The sequence below is a fragment of the Myotis daubentonii genome, chromosome 5 (genome assembly GCF_963259705.1).
Source record: "Myotis daubentonii chromosome 5, mMyoDau2.1, whole genome shotgun sequence".
Lineage (NCBI taxonomy): Eukaryota > Metazoa > Chordata > Mammalia > Chiroptera > Vespertilionidae > Myotis > Myotis daubentonii.
Window position 1 is genome coordinate 73,273,335 of NC_081844.1, and position 15,653 is coordinate 73,288,987.

At 55.4% G+C, this 15,653-nt stretch overlaps 3 protein-coding genes across 10 annotated transcripts in view; all 3 read left to right on the forward strand.

Moving 5' to 3' along the window:
• FAM193B (family with sequence similarity 193 member B) overlaps positions 1-655 on the forward strand; it is a 36,235-nt gene extending 35,580 nt beyond the window's left edge. For all 7 annotated transcript variants that reach the window (XR_009453056.1, XM_059698164.1, XM_059698161.1 and 4 more), the window contains one exon: positions 254-655. The gene's annotated coding sequence lies outside the window, so the exon portion shown is untranslated. The remainder of the gene's footprint in view (positions 1-253) is intronic.
• A 2,768-nt stretch (positions 656-3,423) lies between these two features.
• DDX41 (DEAD-box helicase 41) lies at positions 3,424-8,481 on the forward strand. Of its 2 annotated transcripts, XM_059698169.1 has the most exons (17): positions 3,424-3,497; positions 3,587-3,697; positions 3,950-4,109; positions 4,188-4,262; positions 4,346-4,406; positions 4,532-4,668; positions 5,073-5,145; positions 5,239-5,392; positions 5,470-5,606; positions 6,388-6,550; positions 6,662-6,793; positions 7,056-7,127; positions 7,246-7,342; positions 7,480-7,629; positions 7,707-7,778; positions 7,880-7,990; positions 8,141-8,481. In XM_059698169.1, the coding sequence occupies exons 1-17, from the start codon at positions 3,471-3,473 to the stop codon at positions 8,275-8,277; spliced, it is 1,869 nt and encodes a 622-aa protein (XP_059554152.1). In that variant the 5' UTR covers positions 3,424-3,470; the 3' UTR covers positions 8,278-8,481. The 2 variants fall into 2 exon arrangements, with proteins under 2 accessions (XP_059554152.1, XP_059554151.1); XM_059698168.1 differs by having other exon boundaries at positions 6,388-6,793.
• Positions 8,482-10,219: 1,738 nt separating this feature from the next.
• Positions 10,220-14,567, forward strand: DOK3 (docking protein 3). The gene is made up of 5 exons (XM_059698170.1): positions 10,220-10,393; positions 11,293-11,598; positions 13,243-13,342; positions 13,435-13,607; positions 13,702-14,567. The coding sequence occupies exons 1-5, from the start codon at positions 10,328-10,330 to the stop codon at positions 14,380-14,382; spliced, it is 1,326 nt and encodes a 441-aa protein (XP_059554153.1). The 5' UTR covers positions 10,220-10,327; the 3' UTR covers positions 14,383-14,567.
• The last annotated feature ends 1,086 nt before the right edge of the window (positions 14,568-15,653 follow it).

Sequence of the window (15,653 nt, forward strand, 5' to 3'; positions counted from 1 at the left end):
GCCATGAGCTCCTTAGGGATGGCCCCACCTTCCTTGAGAACTAGGATGACATTTCACATGTTGATAAACAGAACTGGGGCTCTGTTTCCTGGCAGGGTTTTCATTTCCATCCTCTGCTAGAGGTGATTGAGGAAGTCTGTGGGAGCAAAAGTAGGAGCCAGCTGTTCCCTCCCTCCACCTTGGACCCATGGAGACCCATGTGGCATGGGAAGGCCATTACTCACCATGTGGCCATGCTCTTCTGTTTTCTCAGCCCCTGTGGGTCCAGCTTCTTCAGGTGTCCTGAGACCCCCAACTGCCAGCTGAAGGTCTACAGTTTCTTCTTCCTCCATATCCCCACCCACCTGCCCAAGACCCTCCTTGCTTCCTGCCATCCTGGACCAACCAAAAGCTGAGCGGATGCCCTGCCGGGCTGGGGCCCCTCAGGACCTCCACAGAGCCGCCTCCTGGTGCTATGCAGCCTCCACACTCAGAGCCCGGGGGCTGGGCTGGGCTGGCCTGTGGGCCAGGGGCTGATGGTACTGCTGGCCCAACACTGCTCTTTTTGTGTTTGGTTTTTTTTGTTTTTGTTTGTTTGTTGTTGTTTTTTAATTCTTTACTTTTGATACTGTGAAGATCTTTCCTGCCGAAAGATAAAGCAACTTTTGGACACAGAGTCGGTGTGTTGGTCTTTTGCTAGGCTGGGTCAGGGGTGAGGTGAAGGATGCAATCAGAAGCATGGGGTGGCCTTAGTCATTAACCATGTTAGGTATGTACTGTGTTATCAGTGGCTTGGCATTGTTTCCACTTAATTCTTGCATCTGTTCCAAGCGGACTGTTAAGTGGGAATTTTATAGATGAAACTAAAGCTAAGACAAGAAAGTGACTGTAATGAACTCAGTCTGGCTGACTAGGGTTAAAGCATAGGTCTCTGTGCCCTTTCCTCCTGTTGTGAGGCCTTGTATGGGAGTAGCCCCTTCCCCACACTGTCTTTTTCTCCCCTGTAGGATGGGTGAATGGGAGGAATGGGACTTGGTCTGTGGATAGCTCATGTGAGAAAGGGGCTTGGGGAAAGCTTAAGGCCTTTATGGAGGGTGCACCTGTAGCCTGGGTGTTTGAGGTTGTCAGAGAAAGTTGGGGGGGTGGGGGAGTAGATGGAGTTTTTATAAATTGGATCTGACTTATCAATGCGAATAAGACATGTAGCTTAAGTACTTGACAGTCAAGAGGATAATAAACCCTTCTGTAAAGTAAAGCAAACTATCTCCCATATTAGATCTGGTTTGTAAATTTAAATTTTAATATAATAGGTTTGCTAAAAATGCCTCACACACCTGTTGTTACCCCCAATGTTGTTTTCTTGACTAAAATCAACTCTTAACTTTAGCTCATGTGGGGAGTGATGGAGGCAATAGCAACACAATCACTAAGTATCTTTAAAAAAAAATTTTTTTTTATTGATTTCAGAGAGAAAGGAGAGGGAGAGAGAGAAACATCAATGATGAGAGAGCATCATCAATCTGCTGCCTCCTTCATGCCCCCTACTGGAGATCGAGCCCACAATCCAGGCATGTGCCCTTGATCAGACTCGAACCCAGCACCCTCCAGTCCGCAGGCTGATGACGCTCTATCCACTGAGCCAAATCAGCTAGGGCGACTAAGTACCTTTATGTAGTGTTGGGAGCAGGATCAGAAACTGCTCCCTCTTCCCACCCCACCCCACCCCTCCACCTAGTTGAGCCCCACCATTGGCTAGCAGTCAGTGCCAGCTTCCTCTTCTAAAGAAGTGAAACAGCATTGCCCACAGGCTCACAATTCCAGTCCCCAGGAAAGTATGGACACTCCTGTAAAACCTTTCTCTGTGTATGTATTACCTGTGTTCCTCTTATTCTCTGTTGCACCAGCCTCCTGCCCTCAAGTTGAATTGGCACAGCTATCTAAAATTCTGCCTCACCTGGCAGGTGTGGCTCTGTGGATTGAGCATTGTCCCATGCACCAAAAGTTCAAGTCCCGTTGGGGCACATGCCCAGGTTGCAGGCTGGATCCCCAGTATGGGATGTGCAGGAGGCAGCCAATCAATGATTTTCTCATCATTGATTTTTCTAACTCACTCTCCCTTCCTCTCTGAAATCAATAAAAATATATTTTAAAATAAAGACTTTTAAATAATAAAATTCTGCCTTATTTGAAAATTGCAGGACTGATTGAAACAGCACTTTTCCTACAGATAAAAGACTTCTGTAAGTGGCATTTTGGACCCCCTGTGCTTGGCTTCTGCCTCCAGCACACACCCCGCCATCCCTACAACCTCAGTCTCCAGCTAGGCCTGACACCTTTAGATCTCCTGACTTTTGCTCACATACTTGCCTGTTCGCAGATTACCCTTCCGTCATAAATTCCTACTTATTCTTCACATCCCAGTTGAGAAGACACTTTTACTATATCAGTTTGCTCTGCCTTTGTGATGATTCCACCATGTCTTGATGAGGTTCTCCTTAACCTCAAGACTGGTTATATTTTCTGTTTCCTCAACTAATCCATAATCTCACAAGCCAGGTTTGCATCTTGCTCATCTTTTATCTGCTTCAGCACTGCACAATGCCCAGCACACAAGGACAGCACTGACCCATCACTCCTCTCAGTCCCCGATGCCGAAATTACTGACAGTCACTGCTCTGCATGCTCTGAGCCCAATTTACCTCCCCAACCCTTGCTCTGGCTCCCCCTGCTCCATGTGGGCCAATTGATCTCTTTCTTCCCTAGGAATCTGCACTTGCACATGGCAGATCACTCCTGCTGGGCCCTCTTTCTTTCTCTCCTCCACTCCCTGCTCTGAGATTCCACACTTCCCTGGAAGCTCAGATCCAATCAGTGTCACCTCAAAGTCGCCTCAGGTTCCCTCTGAACTCTATTACAGCATTTACAACAATAATAGCTTACACACACATGTACAGACCCTCAGTTGAAAGCCATCGTCATCAGTATTTTATTTACCACTCACTACTCGGAACATAGGTGTCTCAGAAGAGGACACCAGTCAGCGGCAGTGCTTAAGTCACTCGGCAAGCCACACCCTGCCCGCTCGGCCCTGCGGGGGATGGAGGCCCGGCCCCTGGGCTCCCCAATCACTAGAGGGCGCAGTGACCGCCGGCGTGCGTGCGCCATGACGTCATGCTCTGAGCGACGGTCTTCACTCGGGGCACCGCCCCTGTTACCGGATTCGGTATGAGCCTTTAGCTCATGCTTCAAATCCTCCAGTATCCCACAATGCTTTGCCTGATGCTTTCGCCCTCAGCCCTGCCAGCTGCATTGCCACAGAGAGAACGTAGACGCCGCCCCACAAGACGGCGGCTCAGGAGAAACTTTGTCCCTCGGCGCGATCCGTCACTCAGAGGTCGTTGCTAGGCGCCGACGTCCGCTTCTTCACATCTGGTTGGATCTCAGAGGTAAGGCGGGGTTTTCTGCTGTGGGGCGCATGCGTGCAGAAAAGGATGGAGGATTCGGAACCGGAACGGAAGGTGGGAGAGAGGCTGGGGTCCCCTGGGTGGCGAGCCGCCGTGAAGATGGGGAGGAAGGGGTTCCGGGCTTGATTCCTGGGTCTCTGCAGCGGGCTCGTACCGACGAGGCGACTGCCGCAGGAAGCCGTTCCGAGGCGGAGGATGAGGACGACGAGGACTATGTGCCCTACGTGCCATTGCGACAGCGCCGACAGCTGCTGGTGAGGGCCTGGGTCTAAGGAGGAGTGAGAGTAGGGATGGGTGTTTCTCAGCGGTCTGTGGAGTGAGGGGATTTACACGGGAGCGTGGCCTCAGGCACAACCCGAGGGACTGGCGACCTAATCTGAGGGGTAGAGCAGCTCTGCACCCCGGGGCACGATCTTCTCCCAAAGCCAGGATCCTGCCGCAGCTCCTGGGCGCGATGCCCAGCTCTGTGTCGGGCTTGGCTCTGAGGGGCGCTGCTGGACCCTCAGCTCCAGAAGCTGCTACAGCGAAGACGCAAGGGAGCCGCGGAGGAGGAGCAGCAGGACAGTGGCAGTGACCACCGGGGAGATGAGGACGACATCCCTCTGGGCCCTCAGTCCAATGTCAGCCTCCTGGATCAGCACCAGCACCTCAAAGAGAAAGCTGAAGGTGGGCTCAGCAGTGGCGGGAGGCTCAGGGTGGTGCACTGCTTTGGTGTCTCTGACATGTGTCTGTTTTTCTCCTCAGCCCGCAAGGAGTCTGCCAAGGAAAAGCAGCTGAAGGAAGAGGAGAAGATCCTGGAGAGTGTGGCTGAGGGCCGAGGTATAGTTGTAGCCTGGGCAGGGAGGAAGTGGCCTGGCCTCTGGGAAGGAGAAGCCAGCCCTGAGCCATATCTCTCTTCTCAGCCTTGATGTCAGTGAAGGAGATGGCCAAGGGAATCACATATGATGATCCAATTAAAACCAGGTATACTTTATAGTCTCTGGAAGAGCAGTTACCCTTACCTGGAATAGTTTGTGGCTGAGACTGGCAGGCACATGCCAAAGGCAGCTATGCCCAGGGCCTCTCTTGACCCCTACCACCACTCACAGTTGGACACCTCCCCGTTATATCCTGAGTATGTCTGAAGAGCGGCATGAGCGTGTACGGAAAAAATACCACATCCTGGTGGAAGGAGATGGTATCCCACCACCCATCAAGAGCTTCAAGGAAATGAAATTTCCTGCAGGTACCTGGGGAGTGGGAGTGGCATCACACTTGGTAGTTAAATGTCTGTAAGGTTGTGTCCTAGTTCCCACTGAGCTCAGCAGCATAGCCAGCGGGGATGGGGGGGATTTGAGGAGGAGTTTCTTTAGGCTCCTTTTTCAGTTGTGCCAGCTGAAGATATTCACTATTCTGTGCCACTAGGAAGCTTAATTGGACAAGTGAGGCTGGCCTTAGGCAGATCTGGGGGTGAATTCTGTCTCCATTTAGCCTAGGAGCTTTGAACAGGTCTCTCTGTCTTTTCTTTCCCTCTCCCTGTTTCTATGTTTCATCATTTGTAACTTGAGGGGAATGGTAGCAGTTTTACGACTTTGGGGCCTGATAAAGCACCTGTGAGACGTAAGATGATGTCAGGGTTGTTTTCCATAGCCATCCTGAGAGGCCTGAAGAAGAAAGGCATCCACCACCCAACGCCTATTCAGATCCAGGGTATTCCCACCATGTGAGTGTGGACCTGGGGGTCCTGAGGAGGGCAGTGATGGACAGTTCCTGTATTCTGCTGAACTTGACCCGCAGACCTGTCCTCTGCCAACAGTCTATCCGGCCGTGACATGATAGGCATCGCCTTCACGGGTTCAGGCAAGACGCTGGTGTTCACTTTGCCTGTCATCATGTTCTGCCTGGAACAAGAAAAGAGATTACCTTTCTCCAAGCGTGAAGGGCCCTATGGACTCATTATCTGTCCCTCGGTAAAATAGGCTGGCCTGGAGGGCAGGGCACCAGTGAGACTGTCTTCTGGTACCAGCCCCTGCCCCTGTATCTGCAGCGAGAGCTGGCCCGGCAGACCCACGGCATCCTGGAGTATTATTGCCGCTTGCTGCAGGAGGACAGCTCGCCACTCCTGCGCTGCGCACTTTGCATCGGGGGCATGTCTGTCAAAGAGCAGATGGAGACCATCCGACAGTGAGCATAAGCACCCCTCACCCTAGGGCCTCCCCAAAGCGTCTAGATAAACTTTAGCTATTCTGCAGATCCTTGCAGAGGCCTAATTAAAAGAGCTCCCAGTCTCATGCAAGAGGTCAGCTGGGGTGGGGCAGGGGGGTGTGGTGAGGGACTATGGGAACATAGTAACTGGAACAGAGGCCTCTGGAAAGTCAGAGGATTGGGGCATTCCAGGCAAAAGACAAAGGTGGTGGGCCTGGGGTGTTCAGAAAGGTTAGGGCCGTTCAGTATGTAGTCCAGCAAGGAGGCTAAGGCACTGGGGCAGGGCTGGACCCTTGCTCTTCCACACAGTGCAGTCAGTCCCCAGTAGGTATCACCAGTTGTCTGGGGTCACAAGACAGGTCACACCCAGTGCCTGCTTGATAGGCATCCCAGTCTCAGGGAAGATACAGAGCAGTTGAATTCAGTATGCCAGTAAAGTGAGCCCTTCCAGGCCTATGGAGGGAGCTGGGGGAGTGCAGGCTGAGGCTATTTGGAGATTCAGAACAGCCCTCCAGGAGAAGGAATGGCAGAGGTCAAAACATGGGTGGGAAGAGCTCCGGAATATAGACAGCATTGGTTGAGAAGGCTGCAGCTTGCTCCAGTAGAAATGTATGCTGAACCCAGGGCAAAGTGGTGGGAGTGATGAGGAGGGGACAGGTGAGGAGAGACAGGAAGGAGGCCAGAGTGGGGTGAGTCACAGTGCCAGCCTTTAAGAAGGGCTGAGCAGGTGGCCTGACCTCAGGTCTCTCTTGGTCCCCAGTGGTGTGCACATGATGGTGGCCACCCCTGGGCGCCTCATGGATCTACTGCAAAAGAAGATGGTCAGCCTAGACATCTGTCGCTATCTGGCCCTAGACGAGGCTGACCGCATGATTGACATGGGTTTTGAGGGTGACATCCGCACCATCTTCTCCTACTTCAAGGTACCCGTCCCTGCCTGGCCAGGGTACTCCACCCTCAGGGCTGCCCACCCACTGTCCCAGCTGCTTAGCTTCCCCAGCCCCCATGTGCCCTCAGCCCCAGCTCTTTCTCAGGGCCAGCGACAGACCCTACTCTTCAGTGCCACCATGCCTAAGAAAATACAGAACTTTGCCAAGAGTGCCCTGGTGAAGCCTGTCACGATCAATGTGGGGCGCGCTGGGGCCGCCAGCCTAGATGTCATACAGGTGGGCAGTCTCACCACGGAGGGCTGGGTCTAGCGAGACTCCCTTGAAGCTGATTGGAGCAAGGTGGGTGGTCCACCTAGGGGGCACTAGGGGTCCCATTCAAAGCCTCAACCCTTAGCAGGAAACATTCTTAGGGTGTCCAGCCCTTGGTGCACGGGGTTTCTAATCACCTAGATGGGATTGGGGGGCCCAGCCTCTGCAGCAGCACTGTGGCTGGTGAGCCTGTCCTCAGGATCACCTGACCTAGCTCCTGTGGTGGCAGGAGGTGGAATATGTGAAGGAGGAGGCCAAGATGGTGTATCTGCTCGAGTGCCTGCAGAAGACACCCCCGCCCGTGAGTGCAGCCCAGGACCCCCAAGATGAGGGGAGAGGGCAATAGGGGCAGGATGCTGGGGAAGGTTGGGGTCGTTGGGTGGAGGCACTCCCTGTGACGAGGTGGCCTTTCTGGACAGGTGCTCATCTTTGCAGAGAAGAAAGCAGATGTGGATGCCATCCATGAGTACCTGCTGCTTAAGGGGGTCGAGGCCGTGGCCATCCATGGGGGCAAAGGTCAGGATGGCATATGTGTATGCCTGAACCTGGCTGCTATAGCAGCCCTCACCTAACCCGTTTCCTGCCTGGCTGGTTTACCACTACTCCCCAGGCTCCTGCTGTCACCCTGACAGCTCCCGCCTGACCCTCCCCAGACCAGGAGGAACGGACCAAGGCCATCGAGGCATTCCGGGAGGGCAAGAAGGATGTTCTAGTGGCCACAGACGTAGCCTCCAAGGGCCTGGACTTCCCTGCCATCCAGCACGTCATCAATTACGACATGCCTGAGGAGATTGAGAACTACGGTGGGAGCTTGTGGGATTGGGGTGCGGGCTGGGCCCCAGACCTGGGCAGTGGGCCAAAGATTGTTTCCTCTCTGCAGTGCACAGAATAGGCCGCACTGGGCGCTCAGGAAACACAGGCATCGCCACCACTTTCATCAACAAGGCCTGCGGTGAGTGTACTGCCAAGGCCGCCACGGCTGTCTCCCGCGTCCTACAGGTCCTGGTTACGGGGCCCAGGGTTGGACCTAATGATTCCCCACTGCCCCCACAGATGAGTCAGTGCTGATGGACCTCAAAGCCCTGCTACTGGAGGCCAAGCAGAAGGTGCCACCTGTGTTGCAAGTGCTGCACTGTGGGGACGAGTCCATGCTGGTCATCGGAGGTGACTGCGAAGCGGGGGGCATGACAGGAACACCAGGAAACAAGTCTACACTGCACATGAGTGGATGGGGGCGTTGGGTGGGGGGACAAGGTCTGGGGCACCGAACCTGGCCCTGTCACCCTGCTGATCTCCATTTCCCTATGCCCCCAGATGAACGAGGCTGTGCCTTCTGCGGGGGCTTGGGCCATCGGATCACTGACTGCCCCAAACTCGAGGCCATGCAGACCAAGCAGGTCAGCAACATCGGCCGCAAGGACTACCTGGCTCACAGCTCCATGGACTTCTAGCCGTCTGTCATCCCTCTCCAAGAGGCCTCAGTCTGGGTTCCAGTTGCCTCCCACACACCAGACCCTGGACAAGAAGCCAGCATCTTCGGCCCAGCTGGCTTGGGCTAGGCTGGGCCTGGCCGCCTGCCCTCTGTGCCTCTGGAATTACTATGATTGTTCCCCTTTATCCCAGTTGCCATTAAAGCACAAGCCTCTCTAGTCTCAGCCCCAGCCCTGCTTCTGTGCTTCACCTTGTCTGCCCATTACTTCCTGGCCACCTCACCCTCTGACCTCTAGAGCCCTCTGAGGCAGACCCTGGGTCTCTCCCCAACACCCAGATGGCTTGGTTGTGGCAGGAGGCATCTATCTTTATTTATGACTCAGAGGCACCACACTGGCAGACAAGGCAAAATCCTTGACTGGGTTTTTGTGTGTCTGATTGGCTGTCATAACCTCCAGCCCTGCCCCAGCCGCCTCCTTGTCGGTTGTGCAAAGCTCCTAGGGCCCCTTGAGAGGCAACTTCCTGCCTCAGGCCCCCTGTTCCTGGTATGGAACCCTCCGCTCTGTTTGCTGAGAAGCAGCCGGTGCCACAGGACTGCCACTCAGGCTACAAGCAGTTTTTTATATGCTCTGTGCCAAGCTCTCCGCTGGGCAGCTCACCGGTGACTAGGAAAGAGATCAGATGTAATGAACATGGGCAGCAATCACGAGTATCTTGACAAATGGACCAGGATTTCAACATCTGGCAAGGGGTAGGCAGAGGACCGGCACGGTCAGACACTTCATGTGCAAGGCCACATGCTTATCCCAGCAGGACAGCAGTTGCTCAAGCCATGTTTGTCACTTGGTGTGTGGCCTTCGCAAGTTACTTAATGTTTGAGCCTTGATTTCCTCATTGTTGAAATGGCAGTGAGAATGCAAAGGGTTGTGTTTGTAAGGTTGGGTTCCGGCCTGTTTGGTCCATGTTTGGCACAAAGCCGGGTGCAGGAGGACTTGGAAAAAATGTCCTGCCTGAGAAGCAACACACTCGATATGTGACCCCTAAATTATATTCCTCAGCCTGTTTACACGTTCCTTTCCAGAGGTGGCTTTGAATGAATGACATGAGGCTGTTTTCAGAATTCAGACCCACATTCAGAGCCAAGTTACTGGCCTCCAGCAAGGCAAGGCAAAGGGAAAAAAAAAAAAAGGTCCCCAGCAGGAAGCAAAACTTCAAAAGAACATATGAGCTCCCTAGGGGCCCACTGGGGACATGCCACCTACATTCAGGTGGCCAGGGCCACACATGAGGACTTGGGCACACTGCTGGGGCCTTTGTGCGCTCAGGCAGCATGGAGGGTGAGGGAAGTCCTCCCAGAGTAAGCAGCTGGCACCCAGAGGAACACGGTGACGGGTGCCCTGGAGGGGTTGCACTGGGGTCAGGACTCAACACCTTGCGTGCTGGGCTGAGGAGCCCAGGCTAGACCTGAGGGCAGTGGGAAGCCAGAAAAGGTTTAGAAAGGGGAGAGATGAGTGCGCCCAGGTGGGGTGGTGATTCAAAGGGAGATATTCAGGCTGGCATTAGGGGCTGTGAAGATGGAGCAAATGAATATTAAAAATATTTTGATAGAAGGATAAGCCAACCAACCAGGGTTGCAAGTAGGAAAGGAAGTTCGCCAGTCTGGCTGTGGGAATGCAGGTCCCAGGTTGCACAACTGCCCCCTGAGGGATCAGGGAAGACGTCAGAGCCCATGACTGGGGGGCCAGCCTGTGGGCCTGACGCTCACTCACACCCAGTGACCCAGGTGCAGGCATGGGTCTTTGCCCTCAGGCGGTCTGAGGCCTCTGCCAGGCATGCCTGAGCACCTTGGCCAGCTGCAACCCTAAGGTGGAAATATGTGATGCCCCCACCCCCTATTCTAGCTCCTTTACTGAAGAAGGGATTCCCCTCCCCCAGTCATGCAGCTGCCTCTCTGGACAGAGGGAGGGGAAGTGGCCAGAAGGGGAAGTGTGAGGAGTTCCCCTCGGCCTGTCACCAGTCTCCTCAGGCCTTCGGAGTGGTGGCCCTCCGGCCCTCCGGCCCTCCGCGGCCATGGAGCCTCTGGAGACCCCCGTCAAGGATGGCATCCTGTACCAGCAGCACGTCAAGTTTGGCAAGGTGGGGACCTGGCTGCCCAGGATAATTGGGCCTCCACACCTGGACCTGGGAGAATGGTGATGGGAATCAGGGTGGGGGATCTAACCCAGATGTGGGGATGGGAGAGAGGCCCATCCTCTGCCTGAGCAGAAGAGCTGGGCCTGAGTGGGCCTTGGGGAGACCCTGCCTCACTTACAGATGGGGAAGCCAAGAGTCAGGAGGGTCTAAGAACACAAACCTCGGGGCAGGGCAGAGCCGGGAGGCTTGCTAATCCAACAGCCTTCCACCTTCGGAGGGCCAGGGGATGAGCTGAAGGAGACCCCAGAGCTGGAACCCCACCCTGCAGAAGAGGGCTCGGCTCCTCCCAGCCTGTCATGGGACATAGTAGGGGGTTCACTTCTCCTCAGGCAGCAGGCTCTGCACCCCCACAGCTCAGCTGCAGCTGCTGCCCAGGCAGATAAACGGTCTGTTTCCTTTGCTTGACGCTATTTGCATGTTTCCTTCCTTGCCATCATGAGAATGAGGCCTCCCTCCCGCCACAGTCCTTGTCCTGTGGCCCAAGTGACCTTTGGGGGGGTGGGGCTGGGCACCAACAGAACAGCAGTGTCAAGTGGTCTGTTTCAGCCACTGGAGACTTTACAGACATAATCCAGTGGAAGCCCCAGCCTCACATTGCCATGACCTTTTGAGAGACTAGGACACTAGTCTTAAGGAGGTACCAGTTAGGAAAGTGTGGGGTGGATTTAACCCAGGGCTGACTGATCCCAAGCACAGACTCCTCCCCCTGCTGGGCTGGCTGTGGCAAGGCCTCCTCCTCCGAGGCCCTGAGGAGCTGAGGGAGGCGAAGGCCAGCCTGGGTGACCAGGAGTGTTTGCTGAGTGAGCTGCAGTGGTCTTTACCCCCATCCTCACCGCCCACAGAAGTCCTGGCGGAAGGTGTGGGGTCTGCTCTATGCAGGTGGCCCATCAGGCGTGGCACGGCTGGAGAGCTGGGAAGTCCGGGATGGTGGCTCGGGGCCAGCAGGTGACAGGTCTGCAGGTCCTAGCCGACGGGGAGAGCGGCGGGTCATCCGCCTGGCCGACTGCGTGTCGGTGCTGCCAGCTGATGGTGAGAGCTGCCCCCGGGACACTGGTGCCTTCCTGCTCACCACCACCGAGAGAAGCCACCTGCTGGCCGCACAGCACCGCCAGGCATGGATGGGCCCCATCTGCCAGCTGGCCTTCCCGGTGAGCACAGGGCAAGCGGGCCGGGCACCGAGGTCTGGCCCCAGGGGGACCAGCTCACCTCCCTCTTATTCATTCCATATTCACTCACATCCTGTCACTCAGCAAGCACCTGCCAAGTACCTATGAGCCTGGGAAACAGCCCAGAAACCACAGAAAAAATCTGATGGCCATACATGCTATGGAGAAAATGAAAGGCAGGGGTGGGACCAGGAGTAAACCAGGGGGCCTTAGGCAGGATGGTCTAAGGAGGCCTCTCATGAGGGGACAGTAGGTCTGAGTCCTGAAGGACAACCCACCAGGCAAACATCTGAGGAGAGTGTCCCAGGCACTGAGGTCCAAGGAGTGTCCTGGACGGAGTGAGCGCAGTGCGGTAGAGGCCTTGAGGCAGAGAAAAGTTTGGTTTGGCTGGAGGGCAAGGAGTGGGAGGGCTCAGGAGGAGGCGAGGTGAGAGTCCGGTGGAAGCCAGCTGAAACCACCTTGGGCCACATGTGGAGTTTGGGGTTTTATTAAGAGTGAGAGGAGAAGCCTTTGGTGGGGTTGAGCTAGGGACTGAGTTTTAAAGCTTCACAGGGTCTGTAATGGGCCAAAAGGAAATGAGTCCGGTGGGTTCCTTAATAAGTGAAACATAAGAGTTACCATATGACCCAGCAAGTCTCTTGAGAATTGAAACATGTTCAAACAAAACATACAATGTTCAGAGGAGCACTATTCCCAAAAGCCCAAACAATCCAAATGTCTGTCAGCTGATGATGGATAAGCAAATGTGTCTGTCCATACAATGAAACATTACTCAGCCATAAAAAGGAATGCAGTAGTGAGACGTGCTTCACAGTGGATGAACCTCGAAGACATTAAACTAAGTGAAAGAAGCCGGGCACAAAAGGCCACCTATTGTATGATTAGGCAAATCCATAGAACCAAAAGCAGCTTAGTGTTTGCCAGGGGCTGGGCAGGGTTTTAATGTGGAGTGATGAGAAGTTCTGGAACTAGATAAAGATGATGATTGCACAACCTTGATTGCAAACCTGATGACTTTACTAAAAACACTGCATTATACACTTTAAAACGATTAAAATGGTAAATTTTATATTGTGTATTTAAGTTTTTTTATTTAAAAACAATAAAAAAAGAAAAAGAAATGAATAGGAGCAAGGTGACCAGCGAGGAACCCACAGCATTTGGCCCTGGCCATGCTACCATGGGCCAGGTGGTGATGGTTGAGGTGCTGAGATCAGTGTGAATTACATGCAGGAACTAGGGGTAGGGAGGGGTGAGATGGAGCCAGAGGACTGGGGGAGGAGTGAATGGCCAGTTCACTTGTTTGCACCCCCAAAGCCCCTTCACCACTCTAACCTGTGGGGGACACACATGGGCTGGCCTGGTCCCTAGCCTAATGCAAGGGTGAGGGGCCATCCTGCTGTGTGTCGCTGACTACCGCTCTCAGTATCCCAGAGGGAAGAATAAGGTTACAGAGGTTACAGGAGTGAAATCGGCTCAGAGGGGTGCCCAGGGTTGTGCAGTGTGTCAGGTGACATCTCCCCACATGAAAAGGATGGAGGAAGAGGTTGGGGGTCGGGGGGTCGGGGGTTCGGGGGGGGGGGGCGGCGGGGAGACTCTAATCTCTGACCTTGACCCTTTCCCCAGGCCACAGGGGAATTTTCCTCCGGATCAGGGGAGGCGGAGGCTCCCAAGCGGGGCCTGGTCCCCATGGAAGAGAACTCCATCTACTCTTCCTGGCAGGAAGGTGAGTCAGGGAGGGGCAGGGCAGCCTCAGTGCCACCACACCCAGGGCTGGGGCCTCTGGGGGACCGTAGCGTCTGCACCCTCTGCTTGCAGTGGGCACATTTCCGGTGGTGGTGCAGAGGACAGAGGCAGCTGCCCGCTGCCAGTTGAAGGGGCCCTATATCCTGCTGCTGGGCCAAGATGCCATCCAGCTGAGCGAGCCAGGCAGCCCGCAGGCCCTCTACACCTGGCCCTACCACTTCCTGCGCAAGTTTGGTTCCGACAAGGTGAGGCACTGGGCCTGCAGTGGAGGGGACTAGGGGACAGTGGGAGATGGGGGAACCCCTTGGCAGCTGACCCGCCCATGTCACCCATGACCAGGACGTGTTCTCCTTCGAAGCTGGCCGCCGCTGTGACTCAGGCGAAGGCCTCTTCGCCTTCAGCAGCCCCCGAGCTCGAGACTTGTGCGGGGTCGTGACTGCGGCCATCGCCCGCCAGAAGGAGCGGCTGCCTGAGGTGGTGGGGCCTCGGCCCTGCCCCCTGCCTCGGGCCACCTCCCTGCCCTCACTTGAGCCTCCTGGAGAGCTGCGGGAGTTGCCCCCAGGGTCTGAGCCTTCAGACTCTCGTAGGGTGTTCCTGGCCGATCCTGGGCCACAGAGCCTGCCCCCGCTGCCCCTGGAGTCTGGGCTGTACGCTGCCGTGTGCAAGCGGACCAGCGGGCCCCTGGCCGGCGCTGAGCACCTCTACGAGAATCTGTGTGCCCTAGAAGCTGGCCCTATACCACCCGACCTGAGGGACCCTGAGCAGGAGGGCCCTGGTGGCTTCAGCCCCCCAGCCAGCCCCATCTACCACAACAGCAAGGACCTGGGCTGGCCTGGCCCAGCCCATGACAGCAGCCTGGAGGCCCAGTACCGACGGCTGCTGGAGCTGGACCTTGATGACAATGGCGACGAGGCCGGGGTCTCTGGCCGCTCCGGTGCCCATTCAGGCTTCAAGGCCAAGTTGGTGACGCTGCTGAGCCGAGAGCGGAAGAAGGTCCCAGCTCCCTGCGATAGGCCCTGAACTCCTGGGGGGATCTGGCCTGGGACAAGAGGGTGGGCAAACAATGGATATCTGGGGACACAACCCTGCATCCGCTCTGGCCTTTGGGGCCAAGGCAGGTGGCCTGAGGAGGCCCCTCAAGAGCCCTGCCAGCCCTCCAGTGTATAGTGTACAGGTTTGCTGAGAATAAAGCCTCTAGCTCCCCTCTTGGTCCTGCCTTGTGGTCCATACCCCGCACCCCCTCACTTCAGCTCCTGGTAGTGGCACTTGGGATCCACACAGGCACACAGACCCTCCCTCACATGCTTTGCAGCAGACACCAGTGCCCTCTGCTGGGTTCTAGGGACATGGATGACCTGGACCTGACCTCTGCTACCAGTGGTCTCAAGTCCAAGCCAGCAGGTGGGCAGGGTGCAGGTAATTATGGCTCCATGTGCAGTAGGGGCGGACAGTCGGGCAGAGGAGAAGTGAGGCGTGTGAAGGGCAGGGAGGGCTGCACCGGGCGGGCAGGGAGTCCCAGGGCTTCCAGGCCAAGGGCGGGCACACTGGGCACAGAGAGGAAGGGAAAAGTGTGTTTACAGAGGCTTAAGGGGCAAAGAGGGAGTAAGTGGCTGAGCCTGAGAAGCCTGACCATCCTGCGTTGGTCTCATTCTCAGTGGAGGAACAATCGGACTATGGAAGAAGCAGTGTGGAGGCCAAATTTGAGGGAGCCCAACTGGAGACTGGGAAGTCGGAGCTGGGGAGAAGGTGATGGGGGTGGCAGGAGGGGTGGGTGGAAGGGACTTCATCATGTGTGCACATCCCAAAACCCTGCTCCTGCTGAGAAGCAAAAAGTGCTCAGACACTAGCGAACCCTGGCCTCAGTTTCCTCAACTGTCAAGGCTAAAGAACAAATTACACATTAGGCATACATTCATTAATCCTTTGCTGCGTGTTTTACCACGCGCCTACTCTGGGCCAGGCACTGGGGACATTGCTGTGTTCAAGGAGCCTCCAATCAGAGGGATTTAAGCACGTCTCCTAAAGACTTCAGTGCCTTCCTTATTGTCCTCCCCTCATGCTACTTCCTGTCACCAACCCTGGGGCCTCATGTACACAAGCATCCTGCCCCTGAGGACCTGGCCTCCTGACCACAACTCTGCCTCAGCTGCCAACACCCTTGGCACACCGACAGTTTTGTCCCATGACAGTAAGTCTCCATTGTCACGTCACAGTGACACAATCTTATTTCCAAGCATCTGCCTCTGGCCACCTCCTCCTCTCCTTCCGGCCCACTTCCTCTAGCATGGCAC

Excerpts from the sequence above, each read along its gene's own strand:
- DDX41 (XM_059698168.1), top strand. The coding sequence starts at position 3,471 with ATGGAGGATTCGGAACCGGAACGGAAG. Across the intron at positions 6,794-7,055 it reads CCAGCCTAGATGTCATACAG|GAGGTGGAATATGTGAAGGA; the intron begins GTGGGCAGTCTC and ends CTGTGGTGGCAG. Across the intron at positions 7,343-7,479 it reads GGCCATCCATGGGGGCAAAG|ACCAGGAGGAACGGACCAAG; the intron begins GTCAGGATGGCA and ends GACCCTCCCCAG.
- DOK3 (XM_059698170.1), top strand. The coding sequence starts at position 10,328 with ATGGAGCCTCTGGAGACCCCCGTCAAGGATGGCATCCTGTACCAGCAG. Across the intron at positions 10,394-11,292 it reads AGCACGTCAAGTTTGGCAAG|AAGTCCTGGCGGAAGGTGTG; the intron begins GTGGGGACCTGG and ends CACCGCCCACAG. Across the intron at positions 13,343-13,434 it reads CTACTCTTCCTGGCAGGAAG|TGGGCACATTTCCGGTGGTG; the intron begins GTGAGTCAGGGA and ends CTCTGCTTGCAG.